The sequence below is a fragment of the Corylus avellana genome, chromosome 7 (assembly GCF_965113065.1).
Source record: "Corylus avellana chromosome 7, dhCorAvel1.hap1.2, whole genome shotgun sequence".
Lineage (NCBI taxonomy): Eukaryota > Viridiplantae > Streptophyta > Magnoliopsida > Fagales > Betulaceae > Corylus > Corylus avellana.
Window position 1 is genome coordinate 6,223,037 of NC_142496.1, and position 24,238 is coordinate 6,247,274.

A 24,238-nucleotide genomic window follows, 5' to 3' on the forward strand; every position below is an offset into this window, starting at 1 on the left:
TTGTGCATTGTAATTAATTGTGAATATGTGATGTCTTGTGAATTGTGAACAATGTCTCATCACGTAAAAAATATCTTGATGACTTGAAACATCCCAAACACACTCTTCCTTTTTCGTTTTTTTTTTTTTTTTTTTTTTTTGGGCCATTCCTTCTTTCCTTAGCTTGAAGTCGAAGAATGAAGTAAGTTTCTCTTTATTTGTTCTAGATCATCTTTTTTTATTTTTTTATTTTTTCTTCTTTTCTGAGCTTGTTCTTGAAAGACTTAAAGGCTGATCTTCCTTCTTTGTTCAATTGTTCATCTAAGTTTTAATTTACTAAGGGCTCTAAAGAGTGAAGATTGAAACAGTAGCAACAAATTTGCTGGTTTAACGTCAATAGCTACAAGCTGATCCTAGAAGGAGTTCTACTAAGGGTGCCCCCTGAATTAGTGGTTGAGAGTTTTGAGGGTGGGCAAGTTCAGGGCAAACAAAAAAATTTCACCCGTAGAAGAAGTTTTTGGGGGCTGAGGTAGAAGAAGTTTTTTGGGGGGGTGCCCCTCTCGACCGCTCCGCTGGCTCCGCCGCTCTGCTCTACTAGCTTTATTATTTTAACTATTCACTCTAATTATTTCATTTAAATATTTTTCTACAAAGATTTGTTTATTATTTCTTCAATATTTATATTTTAGAATTTTTGTATTTTTTTAGTGGTCATATTTTTTTAATTTGTCTTTTTCTAATGTCCATATTTTAAAATTTTGCTTTTGACGAGCATATTTTTTTTAAAATGAATCATGCTTTCATTGCAAATATGAATATTTTGAATAATGTTATAAGTCTTTTTAAAGTTTTTTTAGAGTCATTTCAAATGTGATGTAGTTTTTAAAATTATTAATATATCAAAAGTCAATAAATCATATCTTAAATTTAACAGTAATTTTAAAAACTATATCACATTTGAGAAGATTCTAAAAAAAACTTATACATTGCCCAAACATTTCCTTTCCAATTATCACTCACCTCAACCAAGGTTCATTTTCCATTCAAGGCAATTTTTTTCTTTTTTTTTGGTCTTGGTGAGAGAACAAGGATCAGCTTGAGTCGGTTGAAGAGACATTTATTTTATGGGGACAAGGATCAAATATTGATTAAATGTTTTTCAGCCACGTCTCCGTTTGGTTTATTTTCAACTACCACCCGTTTGGTTTGTTGTCAACCACTGCCTGTACGTCGTTTGATTGATCATTACTCACTAGTTAAATGTCTTGCATGCTCTCCCTGAGTCCCTGTCAATTCATGCTGACTTTTCCAATTGATAAGAAATCCATCCCATTGATTTTTATTTATTTATTTATTTTTTTTTTTTTTTTGCCTTTTACAGTTTTTAATTGAAAAGAAATAAAGGGGCTCAAACATTTTCTGAAATCAAGGTTCACGATATTATTACTGAGTTTCATACATTAATTATAGTTGTTCCGGGCATTATATATATATATATATATATATAGTAGTAGTGTCGGTTATTTGTTAGAACATAGAGGATGTGGAAGTTGAAGATAGCCGAAGGAGGACCAGGAACAATTTCATCGGCCGGCAACACTGGGAATTCGACCGTGACGCTGGCACTCCTAAAGAACGTGCTCAAGTTGAGAAGGCCCGCCACGAGTTCAAGAAAAATCGGTTTCGAATGATACAGAGCGCTGATCTTTTGATGAGGATGCAGGTTAATTAATACCTTTGCCCCTATCTCTCTCTCTCTCTCTATATATATATATATTTGACGTCTCTTCTTTCTCATGTATATATATAAAGCATATTAAATATTAATTAAATTAATGATTAAATTTATTACGAATAATAGTTTAATAGTTGAAATTTTGAATAATTAAATATTTTATCGGTTGGGTCTCACTTATTTAAAAAGAATTTGAGATCATACATTACATTACAATAACAAAAAAATGTTAGAATATTAATTAAATAATTATATTTATTATTATTTATTGTTAACTTAAGTTTTTGCAATGAATAATGGTTTAACATGATATTAGCTAAAGAAGAAATTTTGAATAATTAATTGTTGGGGAAACTTCACAAACGACCCTTAAATTACCAAACGATTTGAAAAGATCTTCCAAATTTTAAAAACTCTCAATTTTACCTCTCGAACTTTTAATTTGATGTAAGATACCCCCTCCTTCAATTTTTGACGTTAATCCCTAACGGAAATAATTAAAAAGACCAAATTATCCTTCAACTTTCGATTTTTTATTTTTTTATTTTTTATAAAGGGTCTTCTAACCCATGGCCATGGGTAAGTAGACCCTAATTGGGTCGCAGCCAGAGCCAGCCGTGGGTCAGGTCATGACCCACACTAGGTCACGGTCGTGATCCCAGAGTGGGTCTGCTTACCCTCGGCGGGTCTCTGGCCGACACCCACCATGATCACCAGTGGCCCACCTGGATCACAGTGTGGGTCTCTTTTTTTTTTTTTTTTTTTTTTATAACTTTAATTTTTTAATATTTAATTTTGAATTTTATAAAAATTTGAGGGGCATAAATGTTATTTTATCACTTTTAATGTCCAAAAACTAATTGGGGGAAATAGATTGCAACAAATTGAAAGTTGGGTAGGAGAAATTGAGAGGTTTATATACTATATTTTTATCATACAACTATTTCACAATGTTGAAGTAGCAGTTCCAACTAACCATTTTTTATTTATTTATTAACAAAGTGTGATCCAATGGTTAATTTGTTGGGACTGTCACATCATCATTATGAGATAAAAATGTAATTTTTACCATATATATATATATATATATATATATATATATATATAAATGGAAATGTTATGTATTACAGCTCCATCCCACTGTGTAATGCCCTGAGAAAAAAATTAATTGATGATTGATTCCCCGACATGTCACCCCATTTCCATTTGGATGAAATCGAAACACACGAAAACATAGTACTCTCATGAGAGAACATACAACAAAAGACTAATTGCCTATTGTACAAGAAGATAGTCAATATTCATAACTTGTTAAAAAAATACCGTAGAGAAACTAAAAGCACCAAGTCATAAACATAGATAATATCTAGAGTTTCGGTTTAAAACTGAACATCAAGTCAAAAGCAAAATATTACAAACCAAATCTAATAGTCATAAGGGAATCGATAGACAAAGATAACGATTATCCAAAACGAAAGAAATCCTCAATATCAAATAGTACATATAATGAAATCTCAAGGATATACAACCCAACTACGTACTACCATCCTCCATCATAGCTACCAACTATGATTCGGACTCGAAGATCATCCAAGGACATCCTCATGCTTGGTCGTCCAAGTACGACCCTCAAAAGTACAACTAGCTACAACACATTGGAAAGATACAAGTGTACTTCTACGACGTATTGGGTATAATATACAAGAATAACGAGTTATCATATGGTAAACTCAGTTGTTTAGAAAAAAGTTCACAAATCATGGGCAATGATAAAATGAGATTCTTAGTTTAATTATAGAATAACATGATGAAGCAATATAAATATTGTATACAATAATTAAGAGAACCATATCATAGTTCAACTGCATATGGTATATCCAAGCTCTTAACCCCTTCTTAGTAGGGTTAACGTTGTCCCGAGAAACATGTAATACAATACTAGTGCTCCAAATATTGTCATGTATCATCATTATTAGTAGCCCGACCAAATTTAAACCTCGGGTGATCCACACCATTAACGATGTTGTAGTTATGATCCCATCCGTACATGGTGCATCGGTCACCTATAAATCTATTAGATCCAATACCAAACATAAAATAAATCTCTTTGACCATAAGCATAACCCATATAATAGTAAGCAAATGTATGTTATCTCGCATAATACGGTGTATCATGTCATACAATACAATTATTCACATCTTTTATATACATGTATTTACAAAATCCACATATTTCAACCTTTCATTATTCATCAATCATTTCACAAAGTGGATTTCACATACTTCTAAAATATATTTTGTGTGAGTTGTAAATATGCGCGTTTCATACATAAAATAATCGTCTCGTGTAAGAATTCAAATAACAAGTATCTATGTGATCTTTACTCACATTGGTCTTGGTTTTCCACTGAATAATCACTTGGACAGTCTCCAACTTCCAAATCTATGAAATGATTTATTATTAGTCTCCAATCTAGATGGAAATACCCTTAAATCAAAACTATGGGCAAAATGCTCATTATATTTGATCATCAAACATTCGGTTAACCCTTCAATCATTCAGCCTTGATCGTTTGACATTCGGAATCTAAAAAGGTCCAAGCTTTACCTATTCTAGCATGACCTAAGGCTCTTTTAAGACGCTTAACACAGTTCTAAACCATAATAATACCTCAATGCACAACAAAATACGTCCATAACCATTAAGCGACTAGCCATCATTAATCACATGTTAAAACTTAAAACAACCCTACAATATTCAACCCAAAACCTAGATCTACATGTTAAGGTTGTCTAAGCCACCAAAACAACATTAACAGAAGCTAATCATGCTAATAACAACAAGATAAGGGTACACAAGATTAAGTTGAAGAAGTTAACTCCTTTGAAGAATAAACCACAAGAAAGCTAGCTCCTTCTCACTCTATACCTCTCTCTCTCTCACTCACTCACTCTAGGGCTCTCTTAGCTCAAAAGGGTGAAAATAGGGCTTAAGGGATGGAAGGTCCTATTTAGAGCCTACCATGTGTGTCCAAAGAGATGAGGTGTCTTAAAATAAATTCCAGACATGTATTGAACGTTCGGAATCGAACGTCCTACGTTCAGAAACCAACTTCGATCGTTGGAGATTCAATTCGAGCATTCGCCATCAAGCGTTCAAGATCCAATGCGAATGTTTGTCATTAAGCATTTGATATCCAATTCGAATGTTTGAGAAACATAAGAAACTCTTAAAAGTTGAAAAACTCTACCTCTCAGTACTTGGAATTAATCTCAACATTGACTTAATCAATAGTTTAAGAGGGGAGACATTGATAATGTGATGATAGTTTTAGGGAGTATGTATAATTTAAATAAATTCAAGTCCCATTTTCGTTTTCATCACAGAGGCCCTGATCAATTGTTTGGACCCATGAGAATTAGGCCCAAATTTTAGGCCGAGTGAAATATCTCTCTAATTTGTTGTTATGTTTTTCAGGAAAACGCTTAGGGTACTATAGGTTTTACTATACTCATTTACAAACTAACATGACAATTCACATGATATTTATCATGTACGCCACCATATAACTAAATTAACAAGTCAAATTTTAAAGGTAAATAAATTTATTGTTTAATGGCTAACATAATAAATGTAAGGGATTTGTAGAAAAATGTAGTACCCTTGGCAACACTCATGTTTTTATGTAGACATTTAAATCTTTACCACAATATCAGTATTAGAATAATTTTAGTACCAGGCTAAGGTCAGACCGTGTTATAACCAACAAAATGCTTCAATATTATGATCATATGGTTGTGATTTGTGTTAGAATCTAGAAAATTTTAATTGTGAGGACTTTTGACTTATTTTTCATTTCTACATTTCTCTGTTTGATATGGAAAACTCACAGCTTAGGAAGGAGAACCCATGTCCACCAATTCCAGCGCCAGTGGAAGTGAAAGAAACAGAGATGATAACAGAGGAAGCAGTGATTACTACAATGAGAAGAGCACTGAGCTTTTATTCCTCCATTCAAGCCCATGATGGCCACTGGCCTGCCGAATCTGCTAGCCCCTTGTTTTTCCTGCAACCCTTTGTATGTTTTTTTCTCACCATTCTATATTCAAATATATATACATCTTTATTCTTGTTTCTTAAATCTAACTTAATTCCATATTATTATGATATGCAGGTAATGGCATTATACATCAGTGGAGGTCTCAATGCTATTTTTTCACCAGCACACTAGAAAGAAATTATTCGATACTTGTATAATCATCAGGTTTTATTCTTTATTTTTTTATTTTATTATTATTATTATTATTGTTATTATTATTATTATTTTCTTTTTTGAACATGAGTTTGTCTTTAAAGTCCTAGCTAGAAAACTAAAAAGTTGGCTAATTTTTAAACTTGTGTATTTGTTTGATAGAACGAAGATGGAGGTTGGGGCATACATATAGAGGGCCACAGCACAATGTTTGGGTCAGCTTTAAGCTGCATTGCCTTGAGAATACTTGGAGAGGGACCCGAAGATGGTGAAGATGGGGCAATGGCCAGAGGCCGGAGATGGATCCTTAACCATGGTGGTTTAGTGGCTATTCCTTCATGGGGAAAGTTTTGGGTCACGATATGACCAATTGAAACCATTAAGGAATTGTAGGCCCTACAATTCCTTGATCTCAATCCAAGTATCACAGCTAAAGATAAAAAAATAAAAAATAAAAAAAATCATACCATACATTGTACTTAAATCTTTACAATTCAATCATACTTTCTTATCAACTCTAGATTCATCAATGAACTTGTGATGTAAAGTAGTGAGGTGCAGGAATCTTATTGTTTTATCTGTCGAGTGAAAACTCAAATGTCTCATCTCATGTGAAGGTATTGGGAGTGTATGAGTGGTCAGGCTGCAATCCACTCCCCCCTAGAGTTCTGGCTTCTCCCTAAAATCTTTCCCATGCATCCAGGTTTTTTCCACTCACGTACATCTTTTATACTACTGCTACTACTATTAAAGGTGTGTGTATCAAAGAGTTAGCCTTGGTGCATGTATCTGATATTGATTGTGTTCATTACATGAAATGCAAGCAAAATGTTATGCTATTGTCGCTTGGTTTACATGCCAATGTCTTATTTATATGGGAAGAGGTTTGTTGGTCCAATCACTGGATTGATTCAATCACTAAGACAAGAGTTATATAATGAGCCTTACCATCAAATTAATTGGAATAAAGCCCGGAATACAATTGCCAAGGTTAGTTGAATCTTAATCCTTCTGCATTTCTTTTTGCAATCATAAAGATTCCTGGTGAAGTTAATGTATACATAAAACTCACCCATGTTGCTAATTTAGGAGGATCTTTACTATCCGCATCCCCTCATACAAGATATGCTATGGGGATTTCTTCACCATGTAGTCGAGCTTATCCTGAGCTATTGGCCATTTTCAATGATGAGAGAGAAGGCACTCAAAGCTGCAATTGGTCATGTACATTATGAGGATGAGAACAGCAGATACCTTTGCATTGGAAGCATTGAGAAGGTCAATAACCAGTGTGCAAGTGTTGCATATATATATATATATATATAGTATGCTTGACTGCCTGTTGGGCTGAAGATCCAAATGGGGAGGCATACAAGCTTCATCTAGGCAGGATTCCAGACAACTATTGGGTTGCTATAGATGGCTTAAAAATTCAGGTTCTACATATATGATAGAAAATATCAAATGAAAGAGAGAAGAGAGCAGAAGCAGAGAAAGACATTAATGAATGTAGTAATAAATGATGCATGGTTCATCTGATGCAGAGTTTCGGGTGTCAGATGTGGGATGCGGGTTTTGCTATTCAAGCAATTTTCTCTTGTATTCTAAAAGAAGAGTATTGGCCAACCCTTCGTAAAGCACATGAATTTGTAAAGGCTTCACAGGTCATAACTATATGATATACTCCTTACATTGTTTTTGCAAAGATACAGCTTTAACATAATCATGTTATTTTCTAGGTTCTGGAAAACCCTTCTGGGGACTTCAAAGCTATGTATCACCACACAAGCAAAGGAGCGTGGACATTTTCCATGCAGGACCATGGCTGGCAAGTCTCTGACTGCACTGCTGAAGGGCTAAAGGTAATCCCTCAACTCTATCAAAATAATTTACCAAAAATTTGTTTCAAAGCAGAATCTGACATTTGGCAAAGCCTTCTCTTTTGCAGGTTGCAATCTTGTTCTCACAGATGTCTCCGAACCTTGTTGGGGAGAAAATGGAGACAGCGGTTTTATGATGCTGTGAATGCCATTCTTTCTCTACAAGTAAGAATTCAACCTTTCAAATTCTATTTTTGACCCAGTTAGAAATTAAGGATACATAAAATGTTGTTTGGTTTCACTTCTGAAACTTCATTATGATTAAGCTTTCCCAAATGCTTCACATCACATGAATAATTGAAATTCTTTCAATTGCCACTACAGAGTAGCAATGGTGGCTTCCCAGCATGGGAACCTCAAAGAGCATATGCTTGGTTGGAGGTAACTTCTCAAATTTTGACAATTAAAAATCGTCTTCTTTTATATACCCTGCACTAGTTAACATAATTTTTTGTACCTAATTTCTCAGAAGTTCAACCCCGCAGAGTTCTTTGAAGATACCCTTACTGAGAGGGAGTAAGAAATCTTCAGCACAACAACATATATATACAAAGGTATTGCTCATATTTGCTTCCTAGCTAACAACAAGGCTGTGTCATGTACCTTATAGGTACATAGAGTGCACTTCATCTGCAGTTCAAGGTTTGGCACTCTTCAGGAAGTTCTATCCTAGGCACAGGAAGACAAAGATAGACAACAGCATTTATATGGGAATTCAATACATTGAAGATGTTCAAGAACCTGATGGGTCATGGTAACGTGTTTTTCTTTTATGTCTGTTGATGTTTTTAAATCGTACGGAGACAAAGTTCGAACTCAGAATCTTTGCTCTGATACCATGTTTTTATAGGTATTGTCATTGGAGGATTTGCTACACCTATGGTACATGGTTTGCTGTTGGGGCACTGGCAGCCTGTGGAAGAAACTACAAAAATTGTCCTGCATTGCGCAAAGCTTGTGAATTTTTGCTATCAAAGCAGCTATCTAATGGTGGATGGGGAGAAAGTTACCTATCAAGCCAAGGTATATATGCAACAGTTTCTGTAACACCCCACCTCAATAATACACAATATTGTCTATTTTTTGCTCCCCCAAACCAGACTTCTCAAGAAGTCACCCATCCTGGTACTACTCTTGCAGAAGTACACTTAACTACGGGGTATACATATAAGCACATCTCCATCTCCATACCTAGGCGATGTGGAGCGCCACAATCACCCCCTCTTAGAACTCAGCTTCTCCGCAGGCGACTCTCATGGGATTAGCCCATTATTGGTGTTCATCCCAGCAAGTGCCTACTAGCGACCTTTATGGGCTTGTGCCTGCTTCTCCCATCTCAGGGGGCAATGGCTTTGATTCCACTTGTAATAACCTAGAAAAAAGCACTAGCTACATATGTGCTATCACCCCAAAATGACTAGTCAATTTGAAACTTTTCTAAAATTTATTATAAAGCTCAGTTTCACCTACTAACTAGGCAATGTGGGACTTAGCACTCATGACTATCTTTATAAACCTCCCACCCTATGTGGGTTTTTTCTCATCTTCCCAATATGGGATCAGGGTGTTACAGTTTCTTTCAATTTGAACGTGGATAAAGATTTCTAGCAATTTGTTTTTGGTGAACTTTTTAAGGGTTCTCTCACATTTGTTATCTAAATTGCTAACAATCCAAACTGCAAAATTGCTAGAATCTCAAAGTTTGTTTCTTTGTGAAAAAGGTGTGGACGAATATAGAAGGCAATCGTGCAAATTTGGTCCAAACCGCGTGGGCCTTGTTGTCTCTCATTAATGCTGGGTAGGCCGGTGCATCATTTTCTCTTCAAATATTTAACCATTTGCTCTACATTATAACATAGCATTGCTGCATAAAAAGACCAAAGAATGTAATGTGTTATGGAAAGACGAAATATGAAAAGAAAAATTAAGATTTACACAAATGAAGTCAAGAAAATCTAAAGCTTAAGTATTCAATTGTGTCAAATTTTTGGGATTACAAACATATATACCCATAATATGCTGATTTTGAATGTTTTTACAACTTTAGGCCGAGATAGACCCAACACCAATTCATCGTGGAGTAAGAGAATTGATCAATTCACAAATGGAAGATGGTGACTTCTCTCAACAGGTAATTCATGTTTATTTAGATAAATTGACAAAGTTTTCCTTTAGTCCTATCAATTAAATCGACGTATGTTTTTAAAGCATGTGATTCTCATATGCTTTAAGAACAGATGTAGTAATGTTATTCTTCACATCTACTTCACACCAACTTACATGACATATTTTAAGTAGTTTTCATTTTCTCTAAATGGCTGACATAGTAAGCAGCTTAAAATACGTAACATCGGGTAGTATGAAATGAGCGTGATAAATAGGTGTGAAGATAAAAAATTCTTCCAATCCAATTTGAATGAAAACTTTATCCATTTAAGTGTCTTTGAGTTGGTCTTTTTTGTTTCTTTCCTTTTTCCTTTTTATTTTTATCAAAATAAATTTTTATTGTTATTGGCAACAGGAAATCACTGGAGTATTTATGAGGAATTGTACACTAAACTACTCATCATATAGAAACATTTTCCTGGTATGGGCTCTTGGAGAATATTGGAGGCGAGTTCTGTTTGCATGATAACCTGAATGCGTAAGCAAATGATTGCATATTGAACTTCAGGAGCCCAATTTAGCTTGAAAGAGAATGGTTATATTCCACTACATATACAACTTTCATGCAAAGTAACAAATGTCGAGAATACTTAATTACCAAATAAATGCAAAAAATTCTCTACTACTTGAAAGATGTAAATTATGTCATAATTAGTTTGATGTGAGACAAACTACAACTCAATCATGTAATGCAATTAATATAATATATGTGGGTGTTAAATGTGTAATATCATGTAATATAAACATTATTAGAGTCGATATTTGAATTTATGCAAGTAAGTGGTGATTTAACATGATAATTTATGTGTTGTCTTTTTAGATAATTGGTGATTTGAGACTTTTAATAATTTAAAAGAAAAAGTACACATACTTCCTTCAAATTGCTACCCTATTGTTTATGTGTTTAATGGTTGTTTGTGCTTGGTTAGTTGGGTTGTTTCGTATGGGTGTACAAGCGGGGTAGTTATTAACTGCTAATAACCGCCTACATGCAACCTCTAACCGGATAACCACATAAGCCAATTTCGATTACCGGTTATAGGCATTTAGAAATCCAATTGTTTGTTGTTTCTACCACTGCGTGTTGGGATTTTGTTGGGTAAACAGTTACAACCCTTGTTGTTGTACCGAGATTTTCATATGTTCCTTTATTTGTTGTGTTCAAAAGGAGGATTCACGATTTTATGTGAAAAAAATTTATGATTTCATGAGATTGATTTTTACAAATTCATGCTCAAACAATATTACACAGTCTTTTGTATGAATTGTATTGAATAGTTTTACGGTCATCAAGGTAGAACCTTTAATGAATTTGTATTAAAGGTAGAACCTCGACGCGCAAATGAGTTTTGTTTTTGGGACTCGTAGAGTCTATAGGCAATGTCCAACACGTGAAATATTTAATTTAAATAAGAGTAAATTGACGGAGTTAAGTTCGAACTCAGAACTTCTAACTGTGATACCATATTAAACCATTATTTATACCAGAAACTTAAAATTATAAAAATATGTAAATTTAATCATCTCCCCCTCGATCGAGGTGTATTTTGGAGTCCGGTTTATATTTTCAAAAATAGTTAAAAATCACATTTTTTATTTTAACTACTAACTTTTTTAAAGCACTCTGAGCAACCTCACCATTTTAACTATTCACTTTTATTATTCTATTTAAATATTATTTTACAAAGATTTGTTTATTGTTTCTCCCACATTTATATTTTAGAATGTTTGTATTTTTCTAATGGTCATATTTTTTGAATTTTTGTCTTTTCCTAATGTCCATATTTTAAAAATTTGTTTTTAACGATCATATTTTTTCAAAAAATGAAACATGCTTTTACTGCAAATATCAACAGTTCCTCTCCAATTATGACTCGCCTCAACCAAGGTTCATTTTCCATTCAATACAATTTTTTTTTTGGTGAGAAAACACGGATCAGTTTGAGTCGGTTGAAGAGACATTTATTTTATGGGGACAAGGATCAAATATTGATTAAATGTTTTTCAGCCACGTCTCGGTTTGGTTTATTTTCAACTACTACCCGTTTGGTTTATTGTCAACCGCTGCCAGCACGTTTGATTGATCAATGATCATTACTCACTAGTTAAATGTCTTGCATGCTCTCCCTGAGTCCCTGTCAATTCATGCTGACTTTTCTAATTGATAAGAAATCCATCCCATTGATTTTTTTTATTTTTTATTTTTAGAGTTTTTAGTTGAAAAGAAATAATTAAAGAGAGCTAAAACATTTTCTGAAATCAAGGTTCACCATATTATTACTCTCATCCAAAGGAAAAATTAAAAATGAATTTGGTGTTTGGGCTATGAAACCAAATTTTTCTGGCCCTCCATGCAAATGAGTTTCATACATTAATTATAGTTGTTCTTGGCATTATATATATATATTTATGGGTCATTTGTGACCCACTTGGGGTCAGAAAGTGACCTTCCGGAGGGTCACTAGCTTGTGACCCATTGTGGGTCACAGACCCTGGGTCACAAAGACCTAGGGTGAGTCACCAAGGTGACTCGCCGGTGGGTCACAAAGTGACCCACGATGGGTCTTGTTCAACAACGATAAGAAGTTCATCGAACGATCCGATAAAAGTGAATCACTTCTAGACCACCCCCAGACCGGCCTTGGGGGTGGCCGACCACCCTATAAAATTTTCACTTGTAATTTTTATTTTTTTTTTATTTTTATGACACATGACGTATTATAGGAATGACACATAGAAATTCCGTTAATTGGGACTAACAAAAACTAACAGAAATATTGATTTTGTCTTTTCCCAAAGGTGAGGTACGAGATTTGTCTGATTTTAAAACCTAGAGAGAAAAATAAAAATGTTAAAACCGAGGTACCAAAAAAGTTATTAACCCTATTTTTAATTCAACATTTATTTTTGTTAAACACCTATTCATCTTCCCCCCCCCCCCCCCCCCGGTGTATTTTGGAGTCTGGTTTATATTTTAAAAAATAGTTAAAAATTGCATTTTTTATTTTAACTACTAACCTTTTTAAAGCACTCTTAGCAGCCTCACCATTTTAACTATTCACTTTTATTATTCTATTTAAATATTTTTTTACAAAGATTTGTTTATTATTTCTCCAACATTTATATTTTAGAATGTTTGTATTTTTCTAATGGTCATATTTTTTGAATTTTTGTCTTTTCCTAATGTCCATATTTTAAAATTTTGTTTTTAACGATCATATTTTTTCAAAAAATGAAACATGCTTTCACTGCAAATATCAACAGTTCCTCTCCAATTATGACTCGCCTCAACCAAGGTTCATTTTCCATTCAATACAAATTTTTTTTTTTTTTTTTTTTTTTTTTTTTTTTTTGTGGTGAGAAAACAAGGATCAGCTTGAGTCGGTTGAAGACATTTATTTTATGGAGACAAGGATCAAATATTGATTAAACGTTTTTCAGCCACGTCTCGGTTTGGTTTATTTTCAACTACTACCCGTTTGGTTTATTTTCAACTACTACCCGTTTGGTTTATTGTCAACCGCTGCCAGCACGTTTGATTGATCATTACTCACTAGTTAAATGTCTTGCATGCTCGATCTCCCTGAGTCCCTGTCAATTCATGCTGACTTTTCCAATTGATAAGAAATCCATCCCATTGATTTTTTTTTTTTTTTTTTTTTTTTTTTTTTTTTTAGAGTTTTTAGTTGAAAAGAAATAATTAAAGAGGGCTCAAACATTTTCTGAAATCAAGGTTCACCATATTATTACTCTCATCCAAAGGTAAAATTAAAAATGAATTTGGTGTTTGGGTTATGAAACCAATTTTTTCTGGCCCTCCATGCAAATGAGTTTCATACATTAATTATAGTTGTTCTTGGCATTATATATATATATATATATATATATATATATATATATATATATATTCCTTGTTCTATTGGTTTCTATTTGTTGTTTATCCAATTTTTTCTATTATGTTTGTATTTCTGTTTTAGTCCTTTTATTTCCCTGTACATTTTTATTTCCTGTTTTTGCTTGTGATAAGGCTATTTTTCCTCTTGATCTACATGCGTGATGCCCTCTGGGTTATTTGCTATGGTCCAGACCTTCGGGTTGTGGATGTGAACGCTATCCTGGCTTTCGGGTCGAGGAGGAAGAGTTTCGGTTGGGGGTTTGTCTACCCTCAGTTCCGAGGAATAAGCACTATCGATGCATTAGTTTGAATATGTTTGGCACATATCTGTTTTTTTTATATGTAGATTAGTCATGGGTTAGTGGATTGGTTTTGGGTCTGAAATGTAATAGGTCATCTGTGACGCTTGTAACCTCATAACTTTGACTATGGTTGCTTATAAGAGCTTTATACTCATGATAATTTTTATGAATGAGACTGATATGGATTCTCTTTAATATATATATATATATATCTTGTCTGAGTAGACGTAGTAGTATTGGTTAATATTTGTTACAATAATATAGAGGATGTGGAAGTTGAAGATAGCCGAAGGAGGGCTAGGGCCGGTCACCGGAAACAATTTCATCGGCAGGCAACACTGGGAATTCGACCCTGACGCCGGCACTCCCGAAGAACGTGCTCAAGTTGAGAAGGCCCGCCACGAGTTCAAGAAAAATCAGTTTCGGATGAAACAAATCTAGCGCTGATCTTTTGATGAGGATGCAGCTTAATACCTTCTTTCTCATGTATATATATAAAGCATATTAAATATTAATTGAATGCTTAAATTTATTATTATTTATTGTGAATAATGGTTTAATAGAATAAATTTTGAATAATTAAATATTTTACGAGTTGAATCTCACTTATTTAAAAAGAATTTGCGATTATTAGATAACTCAGTTGAGAGTTATCTATATATGCATGTGCGTGTACAAAACGTTCAACTTAACGTTTACAAAGAATATGAAGTACTATTTATACACTTGATCATAAACTTAACAAGCTTCTAACAACTAACTGTAGCTAACAACTAACTCCAACTGACTGTAACTAACCGCAACTATATTAACAAACTTACAAAACTGAAAGTTTACATTTTGTACACGTGCATATATATATATATATATATATATATATATATATATATACATAACTCTCAACTAGTTATCTAATAGAGATCATACATGAGAAGAAAAAAATGTTAGAAAATTAATTACATAATTAAATTTATTATTATTGATTGTTAATTTAAGTTTTTGCCATGAATAATTGTATAACATGATATTAACTAAAGCAGAAATTTTGAATAATTAAATATTTGGAAAACTTCAGAAAGGACCCCTGAATTACAACGGCATTTGAAAAGACCTCCAAATTTAAAGAACTTTTAATTCAACCATTCGAACTTTCAATTTAATGCAATATACTTCATCCGTCAATTTTTGGCGTTAACTCCAAACGAAAACGATTAGAAAGACCAAATTGTCCTTCAATTTTTGAACTCCTACTAGTGCAAGCTAGTCGCCGAGCGTGGATGCGTGTGTGAGAGAGAGAAAGAGGACACCAAAAACATATTAATGTGTAGCTTAATTAACACTGTTATTGATGCCATCACATACATACTCCTAACCAACAAAATGATCAATATTCCTTCCACTTCTTGTGCTCTCTCCCCTGGCTGGAAACAGCAGTGATCTGCACAAAGGGCAGGTCACCCGGCCCTCATCCACCCATCTATCCAGGCACTCCCTGTGGAACACATGACAACAGTTAGGCTGCTCCCTGACTTCATGGATTCTGTCCACGCAATTCAAGCAGACAGAACATAACCTATCCACATGATCTTCATCATCATGCGCCCCGTATCTTTCAAGAAGATTGCTGTATTCCATCACAGAAAGAGTCTTCTTGATCAAGCCCATTAGACTCTGGAGTGGGATTAGCGATGGAGATAATCCATCCATCACAAGAACATAACTTGTGGAATCAGTGGAATGGTCTTCTTCAGTATCAGCTACTTGTTCTGGCGAATTGTGGAATCAGTGGAATGGTCTTCTTCAGCATCAGCTACTTGTTCTGGCGAATTGAGAAGACCCAGACGAGCAAGTGCCACCATGACCACGAACTTCAAAGAGTCCAGCAGACCTAGTAGAAATCCAATGTTTATGCCTTTTGGGATCTTAAGCGCAATACAGATTAACCCCATGAGTATGAGAGAGGGGAAGACATATATATTGAAGGTTTTGAAGAAAATGGTTGGTAATTGTTATCTGGGGGGTGTCTTAGACTCTTTAAGTGGTGTGGAAAATTATAAACCATAGCCGTACGTTTTCACTACCTTCCTATAAATTATTAGAAGCTTAATTTTTCAATTGGGCCAATTGGGATGCTGATGTCACCTCTGTCTCCCGGAACTCGGTGGTTTGGCGGTAATTATTGTTGAGGTGGTGAATTTGCCTCTACTGGCCTTGTGGCAAGATAAGATGATTGCGAAGTCATGAATTTTTGCGCACAACTCCTTCATAACTGAATTAATGGCTTGTCGTATAGGACTACGACCAACAACCAGATGGTCAGGAGCCATCTTGTCAACTCAATTCCGATTATGATAGTGATGCCTTTTTGATGTTGAACCCAAGCCCAGCAATGGTGTGGCGTATCTCCCGCAACGAGCATTCAATACGATCGAACAGCTGATCATGATTGAAAGATAATAGAAACCAATAATATTATTGATCTTCAAAAGTTATTTATTCTATTACAAATGGTACTAATTTATAATGAAACCCTAAAGCTACTAAAGGATAAAATCTCTCAACAAAGGAAATAAAATAAAGAAGCCAGATATAATAATTATGGGATTACTTGATCATAATGAAATATTTGATGCCAAAGAAAGACTAATAATGAAAATCTTCTAGATGGAAAATCAGAAGAATTAAATAAATAAAGATATTATGCTGAATATCTTCTAAAACAAAATCTGTCAATTAATTGTGTCAAATTCAAATTGCTGATTCTGAATTTTTTTACAACTTTAGGGAGAGATAGACCCAACAACAATTCATCGTGGAGCAAGAGTATTAATCAATTCACAGATGAAAGATGGTGACTTCCCTCAACAAGTACTTAATGTCTATTTAGAATCCAATAAGTTCACAAAGTTTTCATCCAGTTCAATCTATTAAATTGACATATATTTTTAAAACATATATTTCTTTAAAGACATAAGTCAATTTAATGAGTAATAATATATTTTTCACACCCATTTTACATGACGTATTTTTCACACCCATTTTCAAGCATGGTATTAGCATATAATCGATGGTTATTGGCAACAGGAAATAATTGGAGTATTTATGAGAAACTGCACACTAAACTATTCATCATATAGAAACATTTTCCCGATATGGGCTCTTGGAGAATATCAGAAGCAAGTTCTATTTGCATGATAACCTGATCAATGCGTAAGCAAATGATTGCATATTGAACTTTAGGAGCCCAAGTTGGCTTGAAAGAGAATGGTCTCTCCAATAATACATATTGTTAGAATATATGAAAAATATATTATATTTTTCGTATATTTTATAATTAGGTTGATATTATGGTTAGTACATGGTATCAAAGCTATTTCAATATGGTATTAGAGTCACTTTCTTGTGACATTCAAAAAACGTCATTGACGTTTCTAGGTGTTCTCTCTAACAATCTCATTGTTCCGCTACACCCAACTGTCAGACTACTCCATACGCCGCCCATTGGAAACCATGCGCCACGCGCCAATCAGGTTCGGTGCGCCGATTTGATAACCGCCTAAGTGGGCTCATTTTTCTTTTTAATTCTGGCCCATAGTCGACCCTTTCTTATTTTTGGCCCTAGTTGGCCCTGTCCCATTGTTGGCCCTTTTGAAGTTTGGCTCATTGTCAGCCTTGGCTTATTGTCGGCTCCTTTTTAGATTTTAGCCTGTCTTCAGCCCTTTTGATGTTGCTCATTGTCAGCCCTGGCTCGTTGTCGGCCCCTTTTGGAGTTTTGTCCATTGTCGGCCATTTTAAATCTGCATTCACCAGCCACCTGCTGCCATCACTGGCCGCCCGCTAGCCTCTATCTCCTCCAGCAACCTCCATCTACGGCTCGTTCCCAACCTCCGCCACCACCATCATCATTGTTTCGGATTTCAAACTCAATGTTTTAGAATATTCCACCTTGAGTTTGAGGGGGAATGTTAGAATATATGAAAAATATATAATATTTTCCGTATATTCCATAATTATGTTGATATCAAATATTCTTTATTTATGGGTTGATTGTAATCAAATAAAGAGGATTTGAATGCTATACTTGTATTTAGACACTACTCTATAAATATGGACCTTTGTATTGTAGACAAATAAAGTTAATGAGCACAATGTAGCCCTTAGGAGTATTCCGAGTGGTGGACGTAGGTGTCTAATACTAACCACCCATAAAGTTCTTTGTGTTCTTTCTCTCTCTTGCTTCTGCTCATATTTCCACATCTTCATTATTTTAACATGGTATTAAAGCTATTTCAACACATATGTACAACTTTCATGCAAGTTACCAAATAAAAGCAGAAAATTCTCTAGTACTTGAAAGATGTAAACTATGTGATAATTAGTTTGATGTGAGACAAACAGCAACTCAATCATGTAATGCAATATAATATATGTGGGTATTAAATGTGCAATATCATGTAATATATATAGTTTTTCATGTTTTTTGTTTTTTAAAAGGAAAAATATACTTTAGTCCCCAAACTATCACTCCTTTTGTAATTATATATACTTCAAAACTTTAAAAAGTATATCACAAAAAAAAAAAAAAAAAAAAAAAAAAAAAAAGCTTAAAAAGTGATATCGAGACCCACATACTACCATTGCATGTCAAATTAGACACTTTTGTATTTTTTTTTTTTCCCAAAATACCTATGAAGTTATTAATAAATAAAATTAAAAAATATATAAAAATAACTATTTGAAAAAAAAAAGAAAAAAAAAAAAGCAATTAGGAGGCTAATATGAAAAGGGCCACCCCGTTTTGGTGTTTTTTTTTTTTTTTTTTTAAATTTTAAATTTTTTTCAAATGGTTATTTTTTAATAAATTTAAGGGTATCTGGGGGAGGAAAAAGCAAAAGTATCTAATTTGCCACACGGTGGTAGTATGGGAGGTCCTAATGTCAAGTTTTAAAGTTTGGAAGTGTAAGTGAAAAATGGGTAATAGTTATCGGGCTAAGGTTTGAAATATTTTCTTTTATTTCAACCAAAATCATCTTTGCAAAAGAATTTACTCAATTTCGTAGAGAAGAACCATTTCTGTAGTACTAAATAAGAAACCTTTTGGAAAGTAAATTCTTTTTGACTTTCTCGATAACATGCCATATTTTTAATACGTGGCATTTTCTAAGTGTTTCAGTGTAAAGAAACGGCTTAAATTCCATAATTTAAGAATCTACAATTTATTTGAAATCATAAAAAATCCTAATCCCTTTTGAGACTATTTACAAATTGTTTTTACCATATTTAGAACATAAAACAATCTTTTATTGAAAAAACTTCTATTGTATAATTATTGATTAGAGGCTTAAATGACTGCCTAAGTCACCTAAGGTTGAACCGGCCTGTGAATAGGTGCATTTTTATTTTTATTTTTTTAGGTTCTGTGAACAGGTTTTATCAATTCTCACGGTCACGGATAGGCTGAGAAGGACGCCTCATGGACGAGCCTTTCTACGTCTTTATTTTCTTCACACGAGTCTTCTTAGCATATGCAATGAGTGTGACATGGAGTGAAGTAAGTCAAACTGAAATTATGGATTTAACTTATTTGAACGAGTAATGTTATATATCACTCTCATATTTTTCTTATATCTCCTTAAAATTAAAATTAAAATTAGATTTGTGATAAATCACTATTAAATTTTGATCTAATAATAATTTTAAAAGTCATATTAATTTTAAAAAAATACCAAAAAAAAAAAAACATAGGGTAAAATTTAAAATTAATCCGATTAAACCACTGCAATGTGATGACACGTCGTCAGACAACAAGACCTAAGAAGACAATCTTGTTCAAATACCTATTCAAACAAGTAGGTTCTATCAAATCAAGATCTCTCTCATTAAGGGTTGAATACCTACTACGTATTCCTCCCATCAAAACTTTTCTCATGCATTAAAGACAGTGGCGGAGCCAGACAATTTATATTTGGGGTATCGCTAAAAATTTTTTTTTAGCGTACTAAAAATTTTCTCCACCCTAAAAATTTGGTAATTCTCACAATATATGCATCATAAAAAAATATTTATAAAAGCTCATAAATATGTGCTCAAATTGATATATTAGAAATGTAACATGTCGGCAGTACTATATCAAAAAGACAGAAATACCAAAAAAAAAAAAAGTGTTTAAATTAAAACTGCACTTTACCGTCTCATAGAAGTACAAAATTATCAAGTATCGAATCTTTGAGATAGAAAAAACGAAAGAGAGTGAGTCATTGACTTTAGGGCGCTGTGTCTTGGATAGGTAAAAAGAAATATATATATATATATATATATATATATATATATATTTGGGGGTGAAAAAAAAATATTTAAAAATCTCACGGCACCCCCAAAGATGTATGTGGCTCCGCCACTGATTAAAGATTCGAGTTATCCAAATATCTTGTCCAAACAAGTAAGTTCTATCAAGGTCTCTCTCATTACACTAGATTTCATATTTATATGTTGAAAGAAACTTAACCAACTGAATACGTTATTAATACTTGTAAACCCTAAAAAATGTTGGGAAAAGGCGTTTGAAATAGACTTTTATCTCCCTTTTATTCCTCAAAAGTGATGCGATTTTTAAAATTATTATTGGATCATCATTCAGTTTGGAATAGATCAATGTTAAATTTTGATCTAATGGTAATTAATTAAAAAAAAAAAAAAAACACATCATTTTTAAGAGATAATAGGAAAATAAAAGTCCTACGCATAACATTATTGTGACATATATATTAATTTAATCCGAATGCCATAATTGATTATCAACTTAATTAACTCAAGCAAGCTAACGAGCAATGGTTATAAATCTTAAGGGATCGAAAAATGTCTTGTCTGCTTACTTTTCAAGTTGATATTTGTTACTTGTCAGTAACAAATTAATATGACAGGAAAGGAAGATAGAGATTTTTCAAAGCAAACTACAAATATGGCACCTTGTGGTGGATGTTGAACCCTACTGGGGAAAGCTGGATTTGTTGTACGTATTCTTTGAGTCACATGCAAGCTTCATAATTTCTTATTTTGTCAACTTGAAATGATCAGAAATCATTGAATTGGGGCAATGATGCAAGGCTTTCCACATACAAAAGATTGCAATGACAATTCAAGTACCACTTTCACTAATCTAATTGGTGGATTAATTTTTATATGGGCCCTAGATTATTTGTCTCCTTCACACCATTTACAAGCCTTTATGACTTTTTCTAACCTAGCAACTTTAATGTAACCTACTAGCAGAGACCGAATCAGGATTTTTTTTATGAAAGCATAAACAAAAATATATTAAGATTTACATTTAAATTAATATATAAAAAATAAAACTAGTATCCATTCGATGTTAAAAAATATATATAAACAACATAAAACGAATAATATAATTATTTCTTAATGTATTTCAATTTTCACCTTAATTATCTATCAAAATGCAATCTATGATCTTTTTCTTTTGCTTGATAAGTGAAGAAAGGTAACACCTTTTTCCAACTCCTGAACATGTCGAATCGCCTAATAATTGGCTACCAAGTGTACGTGGTAGTATTTGCAAGATAATTTTTAAAAGTTAGTTCTACTCGATATTTGTATTTCTGTAAAGCTCGAAAAAAAGGAGTTAACTATATATATTCAAAACGAATGTTCTCTCGTGCTACTCAATGATCAAGGGGCAGTTACAAGTATGATAACCCTCAATCATTATACTTAAATCGATGAATGCATATATGTATGGCCAACAGAATGCCTGACCAAATTTGATGATCAGATGGGCTAGAGCTGGTTTTTGGACAGACTCTACAATATAAATTACCCAATAAGTCAAAAAAATCATGATCAACTAATTTGGAGTGTTCTTGATATAGCCTTCTCCCTACGAATTAAACAACCATGTTTGTTGTTATATTTGGATTACCCTAAAGTTAAGAATTTGATGAGATTAATGAAGATTAGATTACCCAAAAATTAAAGATTTGATGGCTTGATGTGATTGAATAACCCTAAATTAAGAGATTTGATATTAATTAATCTCATCAAATCCCTAACTTGAGGGTCATTCAAGTAAACTCTCACATTTGTTCCCATGCATGGATCGTGCAAGTAATTTGGGTTGATTTTTTGGGGCCTTCATTAGAATAATTGGAAATTTGAAAGGCTACAAGATTGACCTGGTCTTGTTGTCCACTGTCGAGTGGTATTATTGTTCTGAGAATAAGTTAGAATATTAATTAAAAAATTCATTTATCATTTCTTATAAACTAAGTTTTAAAACTAATTGACATTTTCAATGATTTCGTACAAGTAATCTTGAGTTTGACCTATGCCTCCCTAATTTACTTTCCATCTTTATCAATCTCTGCACGCTTAAACATTTGAAGAACTGGCAATTGAACAAAAGCAATAAATGAATAAATTAAGAAATACAGAAAGATAGTGGGACTTTAAAGATAGAAAGCCAACACGAATTGTAAATTGAGTAAAATTCTTCCCCGAGTAACTATCCCATAATATACTTTGACACTCGCTGGCTGTTTATTAAATGATCCTTCTAGTCTTTGTAGCTTTAATGCTTTTTGATTGTTAGTTCCATGCATCACCACAAAGCTGCTCCAAATTTGGCTTGGTTCCAAGATGTAGAATCTATTTAGCTGAAAAGCACTATACTAAAGGCAGTAGAGAAGAAAGAAAGATAGGGCATTATAGCTTCAACTCAAGAAGTAGCATTCCCATATGTATCCGTTGAAGAACTATATTACAATATTGACGTAGCAATACCAATTAATCAGCTACGTAGACAGCAAATCGCAATAAAATATCTTTGAGTAAAATTCATGGTTCTATGACTGCAGGCTTTTTGCGACTTGAATTTCAAATACCCACTTGAAAATGTGCACAATGGGAACAACTAAGTGAGACGAGCACAAAAAATATCCAAACTAGGGGCGAGAGTGTGGCGACCTGTTTATCAAGACTTCAAAGCTAAAACCGATAAATTTTTCTCTAAATTCGATTAAAGGAATTTTTTTCAATTCAATCTATCAAATTGAGATATGTTTAAAATGCATGTGAAAATCAAATATATTTTTAACATGTCAGTTTAATATACTGAATAGGAGATATGTGGTGATCTCCAAATTAACTCCAATTCTTTTGTGACTTCTTATGCCAATAAAATGCATGTGCAATAAGACTCTTAACCACACTTATCTCATAAACAGGTAATTGAGTCATATGCCCGGCAGAATTAGGAATTAGGATTGTTCTGTTAGAGTATGATTGCAGGAAAACTTAAGATCGAATTGAAAATTGAAAAGAGAACTCATATGGAAAAATGATACGCTAATTATACCATGGGGTATAGGATGATGGGTAAGGAAGCTGAGAAATTTTAAGTTTTCTCACTTATGAGAACTCTCTCCTTTATTTAGTGAAGTCAAAACATCTTCTAAAATTAATCTATTTATCCAATGTTTGCGCCGTAATTACTCTAAGGGCATGACATTGATGAGATAAATGTAAGATGGTTAAAATTAATTTTCTCACAAATTCTAAATATTTTGTATGGACATTTGTTGGAGGAAATTAGTAGAAAATATATATATATATATATATATATATATATATATATATATAGTCGCATCAGTGAAAAGTATAAGGTTTTGAAAACTTTGCTAAAAACGTATATGATGAGAACAATTAACACGTAATATTGTGACTACCTTGCTGAGAACGTACGGTATGCATGTTAGGTTGATAATGGTGCAAAATATTAGCCTCACGACGGTATATTTTATGTATATTTCTAACCCTGGCCTAAACCACTCAAAAAATCAAAGTAAGAATTTTTTGTATAAAAAAATAAATAAATAAATTATTTTGTAGTATTTTTTTATTTGAATAATAGTAAAATGTGATTGATATAATGTAAAAAGTAAAAATATTGAAAGTAAAAATAGTATAGAGCCATTTTTTGGCCATTGACAAATTTGACAGAAGAATGTCGATCA

At 33.2% G+C, this 24,238-nt stretch overlaps 2 protein-coding genes and 1 pseudogene across 3 annotated transcripts; 2 read left to right on the forward strand and 1 right to left on the reverse strand.

Moving 5' to 3' along the window:
- Window positions 1–1,520: 1,520 nt before the first annotated feature.
- Window positions 1,521–8,367, forward strand: LOC132183718 (lupeol synthase-like; annotated as a pseudogene). The gene is made up of 13 exons (XR_015912894.1): window positions 1,521–1,702; window positions 5,608–5,793; window positions 5,890–5,979; window positions 6,130–6,326; window positions 6,584–6,670; window positions 6,791–6,957; window positions 7,057–7,258; window positions 7,294–7,403; window positions 7,512–7,631; window positions 7,707–7,829; window positions 7,916–8,012; window positions 8,172–8,228; window positions 8,317–8,367. The product of XR_015912894.1 is annotated as a lupeol synthase-like (transcript).
- A 96-nt stretch (window positions 8,368–8,463) lies between these two features.
- LOC148584386 (lupeol synthase-like) lies at window positions 8,464–10,762 on the forward strand. Its single transcript, XM_088517997.1, has 5 exons — window positions 8,464–8,601; window positions 8,698–8,870; window positions 9,569–9,645; window positions 9,895–9,978; window positions 10,369–10,762. The coding sequence occupies exons 1-4, from the start codon at window positions 8,577–8,579 to the stop codon at window positions 9,902–9,904; spliced, it is 285 nt and encodes a 94-aa protein (XP_088374123.1). The 5' UTR covers window positions 8,464–8,576; the 3' UTR covers window positions 9,905–9,978; window positions 10,369–10,762.
- Window positions 10,763–15,471: 4,709 nt separating this feature from the next.
- On the reverse strand, window positions 15,472–16,336 carry LOC132185382 (E3 ubiquitin-protein ligase RHA2B). The gene is made up of 2 exons (XM_088518651.1): window positions 16,026–16,336; window positions 15,472–15,969 (listed from the first exon to the last, which is right to left on the reverse strand). The coding sequence occupies exons 1-2, from the start codon at window positions 16,157–16,159 to the stop codon at window positions 15,579–15,581; spliced, it is 525 nt and encodes a 174-aa protein (XP_088374777.1). The 5' UTR covers window positions 16,160–16,336; the 3' UTR covers window positions 15,472–15,578.
- Between the last annotated feature and the right edge of the window lie 7,902 nt (window positions 16,337–24,238).